Below are 11855 nucleotides of genomic sequence, written 5' to 3' on the forward strand. Positions count from 1 at the left end.
ATGAAAGATAACAAGTCAATTACAGAACAACCACATATACTAAGCCGAAGCAAGCCACCATACCCTAAAAGCAACAAACTAATTAACCCAAATACGTTAATTACCCCTAAATCAGAATCTAATAGTTACCCAACAACAACTGAATTAAGGAAATAAATGCTTGTAGGACAACAACATCCCAAGACCATGACCGTAAAATGGACCATGAACATAAAATGGAGAAAAAGTCTGAAACTATTCACAACACTTGCCACTAAATTACAGATTACTAGAACATATTACAAACGACACTAGGTTATGTCCACAAATTCATTCATCCCTAACCATTCCATAACTGCAATATATGCAACAAAAAAAAAAAAAAAAAAAAAAAATTGAACACATATACCTTCAACATATCATTCCACAGAGAAGCTGATTTAGTACTTGAACAAATATTATTGAAAACAAAAAAATAAATAAAAAAAGGAGAGTAGCAATTCACCCAGGAAACAAAAACACTACTTGTTATCCATTTTCAAGCCATCACTGGCAACTAACATGATGTTGATTATATTACAAAACAAGTAAACATGAAGAAACATCACAAAGAACAACGTACATGCCTCATACATGACACTAACAACTTCAACATTATCACAAGCTGGATCATATTCTTCCCGTGCTATTCTTGCTTTGATCTTTCTCAAGTGCTCAGTTACCCTTTCCTCATTTTAAGACTTCGTAACACATCAAGAAGGGGACTAATGCAACTCTGCAGTTGAACAAAATTAACAATCATAAGAAAAGCAGCACAATCTTAATTAACAAAAAAGGATCAAAACTGGAAGCCTCATTCCACAATCATAAAGGAGAAGTTAATATTCATAAACCAAAAATAAAAAAAAAATTGCAGAAAAAAAATCTAACCTTCAAGAACAAAAATAAATCATCATATTTTAGTGTTTAGAGCAAGTAACACCAATCCAAGGAAAACAATCTGTTGTTTCTAAAAAAAAAAAAAAACAACCAGCCCCATATTCATAAACCCAAAAAAAAAAAAAAAAAAATTGTAGAAAAAAATCTAACCTTCAAGAACAAAAATAAATCATCATATTTTAGTGTTTAGAGCAAGTAACACCAATCCAAGGAAAACAATCTGTTGTTTCTAAAAAAAAAAAAAACCAGCCCCATATTCATAAACCAAAAAAAAAAAAAAAATTGCAGAAAAAAAATCTAACCTTCAAGAACAAAATAAATCATCATATTTTAGTGTTTAGAGCAAGTAACACCAATCCAAGGAAAACAATCCGTTTGTTTCTAAAAAAAAAAACAACCAGCCCCATATTCATAAACCAAAAAAAAAAAAAAATTGCAGAAAAAAAATCTAACCTTCAAGAACAAAAATAAATCATCATATTTTAGCACCAATCCAAGGAAAACAATCTGTTGTTTCTAAAAAAAAAAAAAAGAACCAGCCCAATATTCATAAAAAAAAAAAAAAAAAAAAAATTGCAGAAAAAAAATCTAACCTTCAAGAACAAAAATAAATCACAGGCATCAATAACTTCAAAAACCCATGGATAATAAGTCAGAGAGAGACGGACCGTAGAGAGAAAGGGGAGAGAGACGGTGTTGGTTGGCCTGTTAGTGGGCGTCGCCGGATTTCGAGCTGGTGCCGTGGGTGGGCGTCGCCGGTGCGTTCGGTGAGGAAGTGGTTGGTGGTGGGCGGTGCTTTTTTGGACTGTGGGCGTGGCCTGTGTCAATGGGCGTCGCCAGATTGGAGAGGGAGACAGAGCAGCAGTAGCAGCGTTTTTGAAAATTTTAGGGCATTTGGGGGAAGAAATGGGGGGAAAGGGGAAAGCCCACGCGTACAGTGATTTTTTTTCTGTATTTTTTTTTTAATATATAAATATATAATATATTATATTTTTATGCCACGTAGGACGAGAGTCGGACGAGCATCTGACTCTCGTCCTACGGATAGACAAGCTCCTCAAAATGTCGTCGTCCTCCCCCTTTACCACCTACCAACTTTGAAAAGCCGTCGTATCTGCCAGTTCCTCACCTCCTTCACCGCTCTTCTCCTCGTCTCCCTCCTCTACCCCTCCGAATACCTCCAAGAACACATCTTATGCCTAGTAACAACAACATTCTTAAACACCAGCCATAAGAAAAAAAAGAAGAGTTAAAGAGTACTATTTTGTAGCACAACTCAAAATTTTATATTATATTTCAATTTTATAGGTAGTTTTTCTTCTAGAAAAAAGATCAAACTCTTGTACTATTTTCAAGTGATTGATATTTTATAATAATAATTTTCTAAATTCTATTTGTATTAGTGGCACCCGATTCAAAGGATTAGTGCAATGATTGGAAAGAAAAAAAAATATATATATACAAAAAAAAAAGGGTTAAGTGCTCACGACAAACTCTCTAAATTTTTTTTTTTGAATCATGCTCAGAGAGAATGTTCGTAGGGACTGCCATTGAGTCCCAACAATCCATTTCTCACAATAATGTTTATACGACTCGATCTCTTGACTTCTTAACTCTGATATCATTTGACATTATGCAAGAAAAAGGTTGAGGAAAAAATAAAATAAAAGGCCAAATAATTAGCCCAAACCAATATATTCTTATCACCGGCCAAGAAATAGGTCATTGAAAACGGCGATCTTTGAGCTATCCATTTGATGGGTTGTTTCAAGAAATACCTGACAGCAAGAAAACTTGAAAGCAAAAGCAATGAAGATAGGATTGAAATGACTAGACCCAAGATTCGGCCTCTCAATCACCATTATTAGGTAGTAAAGGGATATAAGATAAGAAAAAGAGAGAGATGATGCTTATGTTGTATATGGCTAGTTTGTCAATTTTTGACACGATTCGTGAATTCGATACAAAAATACAGGGTTTAGATTGGGGGTAATCGAGTTCGGATCATAATCGGGTCAACCTGATTATAACCCATTTATTAAATAATAATAATAATAATAAAAATCCTAAACAAACTACAAATCCTAGCCGCACCCGTTGGCCCGCATCCCTTTTCTCCTCAGTTTTTTCACTTTCTTTCATCGTTACACGCCTCCAGATCGGAACTACGAGGTTGGGGCTTGGAATCACTTTTGCAAAGTAATCCTCGAGCTCCTCATGAGTACATGTCCCGCACGCACTCACTGCCACAACAATCCCCTGGCAAGGGCTTCTCCTGCGGCGGATGTCACGCCCCCGTTTAGGAAAATAAGGGAAACGCGAACTAAAAGATAAATAAATAAGTAAATAAAGACAGAGAGTTTCAAAACACAAGTAGTATTATTATTTATACCAACTAAGATAGCAGTATCAAAATTTTACACTGGGGCTCGAAGTTATTTACAGCTCAAAAGTGAAGTGGTAAAACAAAAGCTAGCAAATCAACATTGCTAGAAAAACCACCACATAAGATAAAAGACTGAAATGAGTACAGTTTCCATCAACAAAATATGACTGTACTATCATGATCTATCAGCTCTACAGTCTATGTCCACGACGGAGTCCCCAGGTACCAAACTGCTACTATTTACAAGAATCTACATCCTCTACTAGTCCACTGTACAATAAGTCCAAGTTGCCCATGGATGGGGCCAGATCTGGGGGTCACTGACCACCAGGAGTCCTACAGGCACTCCTCCCCTCAAAACTATGATGTACACTTTCATCTGAAAAATGGTTATAAGGGAAATGGGTGAGTTCGACAACTCAGTAAGGAAATATCAACACCAGGAAAATAAAACATGCTATAAAATCATTAATTATGCATAATGACAAAAATATCATAAAGAGCAATTAAAACAGAATTTATAAGTATAATTAACAGAACTTAAAAATAGATGAACAAGAAATATGAATAATGGCATGAATAATTAAATCAATTCTTTTTATTTTCTCTTTTATCCTTTAACTGTGGTTTAACCCTTTATAGACTCTACACCGCCAGTTCCCGTGAGCGGCGCACGTTGGCTTTGTCCAAAGGACCTATAGACTCAGCCTGTCGTCACAGAGAAGAGTCGCCGGGTTGGGGATCTTCCCTAGGTGAAGGCCAACCCCGGCCGGTAGCACACACCGTATTTTGGTATGCTTGCCTTACTACCCTATATGGTACCGATCTTAACTGTAGTAGTGCCTCGGGATTTAAACAATTACTGCACATGAACGTTTTCTGTAATACTGTAGGCTCTACTATAATTGTATACTATACTTTAAAACTGTAATAGCCGTTTTTTTATAACTTTAGTCATGTGCAGACTTTAAATTTTAGATTCTTTTTTTTTTTTTTTTTCATTCAAAACTATATAAATCATAAACTTTAGAATTCACTGTAATCATATCTTTGAAATGTTCTTATCACAACTTTGAAATACTCTTATGCATAATTCCATAATTTAAAAATGCTCTTAATCATAGTTGTAAAAATGCATAAAATAGCATGAACGAGACATATTAGAAAGGACAGCTTGGCATTTAAAATTTCACATAATAATGCTTTGTAAAATTCCCCAACATTTTTTTTTCAAAAGATTTATAGTAAAATCTTGTTGGGGAATTTTTAGGTGTTGTATCCCCTTACCTTGATAGCCCTTTACGTCAGAGTTGTTTTTACCTAAATAAAACACAAAAGTAAATTTTATTTAGTGGATATTCCGAAGTTTAGGTAGCCGTTTATAACAGTTAACAATAAACTTTAAAATCTAAATTAAAGCTTATAATTACTCTATCATTTTATTTATACTAATTTTAAAGCCCACTGATCCAGCTAGTTAAAATAACCACTTTAAAACATATTAGTCCTCAATTAATAAACCCAACTATTAATCCAAAACTCAAACCGGTTAGCACAACAAACCGGTTAGCACAACAAACCATAACACAAAGACAACAACACGGAACTGGCCAAAATAATAACTCAAAACAGGACACACACACAACCAGATTCTTCACCAAAACCCAGTGGCCGTAAAGCTCAAAGAACCACAAAAACAAAACACTCATTCAGTAGAAACACTGCACACAAAATCATCTACATCCCATCATACTCGGCCGGCCCTTCAACTGAAAATTACAAACAAACCCACTGTTCTTCCAACCAACCGGCCGAACCCACCAAGCCAACCAAGATCAAAAACCATCAAAACTCACACCCCACAACACGGCACACCCACCCCAGCTCAACCAAAACAGATTTTTTTTTTTTTTTGAACAAGAATTTTCCCACAACATCAACCGGTTACCCAAAAGAATCAACTCCCAAAAAAATGAACCAAAATCAACCCAAAATGTATAAGCACAAGGATTAAGCTTACCCATGAAGAAAAGGGGTGTTCTATGGTATGGGTACCAGCAAAGTCGCCGGAAAAAGGCACCAGGAGACGTTGCCGGCGCGGGACCGTGGCCTAACGGTCCGGCGGCGTCGTCCGCCCAGTCCGGTGGCCCACCCACCGGCTGGGTCCTCTTCCTTCCTCCCCTCCCTCTCACGGTCACACACACACAACTCTCCCTCATCTCCACTCTCGTCTCCCTCTCAAACTGTGTAGAAAAAGAAAGAAAAAAAAAAAAGAAAAGCAACAAGAAACAGAGGCGGAAGTGGAAAGAAGAAGGAGAAGAAGAAGAAGAAAGGAAAGAAGAAGAGAGAAAAAAAAAGATCAAGTGTTGCAGGGACCGCACGTCTATAGAAAGAAGAGAAAGGAAAAAAAATAAAGAATAAAATACAAAAAGTAATAGACATATGCCAAGATTATTAAAGGACTAAAGAGCAAAACGAAATGTACAAAAACTGAAGATATTACCTGCTGGTTTTGCTCTGATTTTGCAACCTTTCTCAGTTCAATGAAGAGGTGATGAAGAAGAAGTAAGAGTCAAGGGTATATATAATTTAGATAAGTTGCGAACGTGGAAGATAAGGCTTAAACAGAAAAAGAAAGCTTGCAGATCCCGGCATTCACGGACAACCATAAATAATCAGAAAATCTCATGCTAATATATCTTATGCTAAACAAAAATAACACACTTCCATCTGACTGCTCTTTTTTTTATTTTTTATTTTTTATTTTTTTATTTTTTTATAAAACCTATTATCTCATAAAAAAAAAATGTTTTAATTATTATTATTATTATTATTAGGGTGTTATAGCGGAGGCAATTTCTGCTTTGATTCTTCTTCCAATTCCTTCTTGTTCTTGACGGCGTCTGGGTCTGGTGGAGTCTTGCTTGTTACCTCGTCGGCCATGGACTTGTGGGCGTGAGCACAAAAGGGTCGTCGTGGATCTTGGAGCCGATTGTTGAAGATGTTGTCAGAGAGTCGTCGCAGGGTCAGATCAGAGGGCCAGAGGCTCGTCTCATGAGCAAGCCAACATGGGCTCGGACGATTTCGGAGTCTCGAACCTTCGGACGAAGCTTCTTGCCTTCTTCAGTTGATCAGTTCTTCTTCTTCACAAGAATCACAACGGGTTACCCGGATTGTGTTCGGGTAACTCGTTTGCCAATAGGGTCGTGTTCATATTTAATAACTCAACTCGATTAATAAATCGGGTCAGGTTTGTGTTGAATCCGATTGTATAATTGGGTTGGTTGGGTTGACACGAACCCGGCCCATAAATCCAAATTGCCAAGCCTAGTTGCATAATAAGCAACTTCCATTTATTAAGTAACAAAACGATTTAATATCCCATTATTTGTCGAAACTGATAACTCTAAAATATTGTGTTTAGTGGATTGTTATATACTTTATGGTTAACTTATCACTATGCATTAATTTTCTTACAAAATAATGAAAAATGATTCCAACACAAACCATATTATATTTACTAATAGAAATATGTTAGTTGCACAACAATTGTATAACAGTATTGATGTGTTCAACATTTTTTTTTTTAAAAAAAAATGTTGAATACATCAATATTATTATGCAATTATTGTGTAAGAATCATGCAAATAACACATTTCCTACTAAAATAAGGAAAATGTTAGATTTACAACACCAACACAACAACTATACAACAATCTCTCACATGAAGGTGGCCCTAGTGTGTGGGGCCTATCCTCATGTGAGAGGTTATTGTACACTTGTTGTAATGATGTAGTGCAGGAATCAAATCCTCTAAAATAATGCATGTTCGAACATTTGATTATAAACCTTTTATAATTCTTAAAAATTGGTTTGAAACTTTAGGATGCGATTTTACTCAACTTAGAAGTTTTTGCAAATTAAAGAAGGGTTTTTTTTTTTAAACGCTGGATATCCTATAAACTAAAAAATTGAAAATAATTATAATTTAGGTCCCATCATGATACCAAAAACATTTCCTTTTAATTTTCAGTAATAACAATTACATAAGAAAAAATAAATAACTTTACAAGAAGATATTGAACTATACACTGTTTTCGGAAAAATGTATTGAACTATCAAATGTCTTAAACTAGTGTATTCAAGTTTTCAAACGTCTTACTTAAGAGTACTCCATTAGGATTTGTTGTTAAATTTTACCAAAATTTTCAAAATACTTTTTTTTTTAACAAAAAAAAAAAAAAGGAAAAAAATGCTAAGATTTAGATCTTTGTCAGAATTTAAAGAAATTTGCAAAAATACCTATGTCGGGATCTTTGAAAATTTTTATAATTTTTTTTAAAAATATAAACACATAAGTATTTTAAAATTTTTGATAAGATTTAACAGTAGAGAAATGATCCTTACATTCATTTCTCACAACAGCTCCATAACAAACTGACGTGGCTAGTAATATTTTATTATTTTTTTTGTTTTGTTTTGTTTTCTTTTTGTAAAAAAATAATAAAATATTACCAGCCACGTCAGCTTGTTGTGGAGCTGTTGTGAGAAATGAGTGTAGGGATCATCTCTCTTATCGGTAAATCTTAATAAAATACCACGTTTGAAAACAGCGTATATTTTTTAAGTTATAATAATAAAAATTAAAATTAAAATTGAATAACACGTCAAGTCTCTCTTTTTTTCTTTTTATTTGTTCTTTCTCTTAATTAAATCTCCTGGTCGTTACGGAATGGAACGGAAGCCGGAAGCATGACTTCAAAGAACGACTACGTAGTCTACGCCTCTCTCCCTCCAAACCCCAACTCCACCGCTCAAAATGTCGTCGTCCTCCCCCTATACCACCCACCACCTTCGAGATGCCGTCGTATCCGCCAGTTCCTCACCTCCTTCACCGCTCTTCTCCTCGTCTCCCTCACTGTCTACCTCCTCTACCCCTCCGACCCGACCGTCCAACTCGTCCGCCTCCGACTCAACCACGTCCGAGTCAACTCGTACCCTGGACTCACCCTCGACCTCTCGTTCTCGCTCACTGTTAAGGTCCGCAACCGGGATCTCTTCTCCCTCGACTACCAGTCCATGGCCGTCTCAGTCGGGTACCGAGGGAGAGAGCTAGGGTTCGTGAGCTCGGATGGCGGGCGCGTGAAGGCCAGAGGTTCGTCGTACGTGAACGCCACGCTCGATCTCAACGGGTTCGAGGTGATCCACGACGTGTTTTACTTGCTTGAAGATTTGGCCAAGGGTGTGATTCCTTTTGATACTGTTACGGAGGTGAATGGAGCATTAGGGTTCTTCTTCTTCAAGATTCCTCTCAAGGTAAATCTTGCTCGTAATTCTTTTGAAATTATACTATTTTAATGAAAACCATTGGAAATGAAAATGTGTACTTTTTTTTTTTTTTTGTTGGCTTTATTTTTAATTATTGGAATTGAATTTGGTTTTGATTGGATCTATTGGAGGAAATTGGAATCATGCTTTAATTAGGGATTGGAAACTACTAAATTAGTCCACTTACGCTTACGTGGTGGGCTGGGGTAAGGAAAAATTAGTAAAACTAGGAATCTAATCTTGGAGTGAACGAGAGGTTGTAGAGTTTGTAGAGCGATTAGAATATTAAAGTCGGCCGATCTTGAAGAAAACAAGTTGCTGGAACAGTAAAGAGGTTTTTTAGGGCCTGCAAATTTTGACTTGACCCGCGAATTCGATACGAACCCAACATTGAGGAGTTACTGTTTAATTAAATTTGTCAGATTATGATTGACCTATATATTATATCCATGCCTCGTCATAACCTGAACTAAACACACGAATACGAATTGCGACCCCTGGTCATTTAGATGAGCATTGAGGGCTTAATTTAGTGGGTAAATACTAGAAAGATATTTGGATTCAAGGTTTGTTAAAGGTCTGAAAGAAAGATTGAGGTTTGGGGGGTGGGGTATAAAGCTACAAAAGCTGGAATTGGTTGCTGTCAACAAGTTGCTCTGATTTATCAGTGTATGACAGCTCAGAGAGCCTAATACTATCCTCTAATTGGCTTGTGCAATATGCAAAGATGGAATATTGTGGCCGATGTGCATAGAATCAGAGAGTGGCTAAATTGTTGATGTTGTCATTGAGCATTTCAAGCTCATTATGTTATTAGCTAAGTAATTGACTAGGATGGATCTTTTCGTTGAAAGGAGAAACTGAAGGAAAAAAGGAAAAAGAGAGAGAGGGAGGGAGGGAGGGAGGGAGAAGTTGGCACAATTTGAATGTGTTGAAAGGAATGGAAAAAGGTTGGGTAAATTTGGAATTGCATGTGTGGCATGGGGAGTGGTGGGGTCTTAGGTCAAACTCAAACAAGTTGGATTTTTTATTTACTATCATTATTTGCTTCACTTCTAACATGAACTACTCGCCGGATTAGGTAACTAAAGATACAACCTCAGCAGCAGATTTTAGAGCATGCATTTGTTCTGGTTCTTCAGGAACATATATATGATTGAGTGAATTTTGCTATGCCTAAGTATGTAGTTGCAAAAGTGCTCATTGGTTTAGCATATGGTATGTAAGAAATACTTTAGTTTCATTCAGATAATTTCATGACATTCTGTTACATGTTTAGTTCTGCACTTTACATGATAGATCGTCTTTCTCAATATTAAACTGTTTTCTTAACATGTTCGTCAGGCAAGATTATCCTGCGAGGTGTATGTAAATACAAACAACCAGACAATTGTCAACCAAGATTGCTACCCAGAGGTGAGCTTTCCTTACTTTACTGTATTGCAGACTCTGCCAAACTTCTGCTTCAGTTGCGCGCTTAAGAAAATTGTTCTCTGATATTAAACCTGACCATTGGTTTGGGATTGAAAATTTTGGTGCTCACTAATTGTAAACATAGTAATCTGGCTGAAAGTACACTTAGTTTATAAATTTTGTCAACAGGATAAGTCCAGTTCTATGTATAGAGGGAGTTGGGTTACCCCCAGCTCCAATATTACATCTCTGGTTTGGTTCTCTATGACCCATCCTTTCCGAAAAGAAAGGGTAGTATTTATATAAGAATAATGTTATATATCACATTTTTATTAGTCTCAACCAACTGTTGGATTTTATTTTATTGTTTTTTAACAAAAATTGATCCAATAATTGGTTAGGACTGCTACACGATGTTAGCATTGTGAAATAAAAGTGTGGTATTACATAATATGCTACCTGTGTGAGTGGTGTGGTCTACAGTGTTATGCTGTGGTTTCCTGCGCTCTGAATGGAAACTGAGAAAGCAGAGATGGAATATGATTGGTGGCCCAACTTGTGCCTATTCTGTCGCTGGAGCTGATGTTGATAACTTTTTTTCTTCTCTTGTTATTCCCAGTTTTCTCACAAATCAACCCGAGAAAAGGTGCCATGAAGCATCAAAATTTTCTCTGCTAATCCATGAACTGGTTTTTTATTTTTGCAGTGATGGGGTGGATGTCAGTAGAATATATCAAAAAATTTCAATGACGAGTTGGGAGATGAACATAGAGTTGGGTGCTGGAGGTAAAATATTGAAAGGCCTTGGGACCAAAGCGAAGTATATAATTATTTGACATAAGCCTGTTTAGTCTTATTGGAGTGGTTTATATTGGCATTGGTTTAGGTGTCGAATCTTGAAATTCTAATTTTAGGATACATATGATCTTTTGTCGAAATTTTCTTCTTCTATACAAAGGGATGAAACGGATTGTCTTTGTGATATGGTGTGACCTGGTCTGAATCTCTTTAATACGGTAAATATCTACTTATGGATAGCTTAAGTGACGATGTTAAAGAAACTTCAGATATGTTTTTCTTTCCTTCGTTGGACATACCTGATCTTGTTGTTTGATTTTGTTGGGCACGTGTCCGACAGTGAGCTGTTTGACGTTGTGTTATACCTTTCATGTTGGGCTCAATAGAGTATTAACTATTATTGCATACTCCACTCAAACGCAATATCAGATTCCATTTTGAGTCTCATAGGGAGCTTGGCAAAATTGAGATACTTTCTGAGACGTGATTCGTGATTCGTGATTCTTGATGATTTATTTATTTTTTAAAGTTTGATTACTATTGAAGAAGATAACATATTCTTCTTCTTTTATTCATTGCGAGAAAGAGGGAAAAGAAGATAGCCCATTCGAGGGGTGGGAAGCGTGCTTGTACATGCTCTGAACAACAGTGTAGAAGAATCAATTCCTTTTGAAATGTACATAAATACAGTCCAAGTTAATCGACTGCTAAAGATAAATATACAGGCTATAAGTGTTCTTACTTCTTATTGAGTGGGCCACCTCCAAACGCGCGCTTCCCACTTTCCGGTGATCAATCACATCTTGCATATTAGTGGGCATTGTAAATTGCAGCAATTGAAATTAAGGAAAATTACATATACTCTTTCAAACTAGGGATCCAAACTAGGATCCAACTTCCATGCGGTAGTTTTGTATGGGTGCAGTAGTTTTTCACAAAAAGGTAATGTTTTCCACTTAAAAAAATTTGCCAAACTTTTAATAAATTTAAAAATTATAAAAATAATAATAAT

General features: G+C 36.2%; 1 protein-coding gene across 1 annotated transcript; it reads left to right on the plus strand.

Annotated features, from left to right (window-relative positions):
* The first annotated feature begins 8013 nt into the window (after positions 1 to 8013).
* On the plus strand, positions 8014 to 11139 carry LOC133858014 (uncharacterized). Its single transcript, XM_062293423.1, has 3 exons — positions 8014 to 8620; positions 9977 to 10048; positions 10752 to 11139. The coding sequence occupies exons 1-3, from the start codon at positions 8057 to 8059 to the stop codon at positions 10752 to 10754; spliced, it is 639 nt and encodes a 212-aa protein (XP_062149407.1). The 5' UTR covers positions 8014 to 8056; the 3' UTR covers positions 10755 to 11139.
* The last annotated feature ends 716 nt before the right edge of the window (positions 11140 to 11855 follow it).

The sequence above is a fragment of the Alnus glutinosa genome, chromosome 14 (assembly GCF_958979055.1).
Source record: "Alnus glutinosa chromosome 14, dhAlnGlut1.1, whole genome shotgun sequence".
NCBI lineage: Eukaryota > Viridiplantae > Streptophyta > Magnoliopsida > Fagales > Betulaceae > Alnus > Alnus glutinosa.

What these genes read in the sequence shown, in the direction of transcription:
- LOC133858014 (XM_062293423.1), top strand. Translation starts at nt 8,057, where the DNA reads ATGACTTCAAAGAACGACTACGTAGTCTACGCCTCTCTCCCTCCAAAC. An exon ending in TCTTCAAGATTCCTCTCAAG is followed by an intron (nt 8,621 to 9,976) that starts GTAAATCTTGCT and finishes CATGTTCGTCAG; the next exon opens with GCAAGATTATCCTGCGAGGT.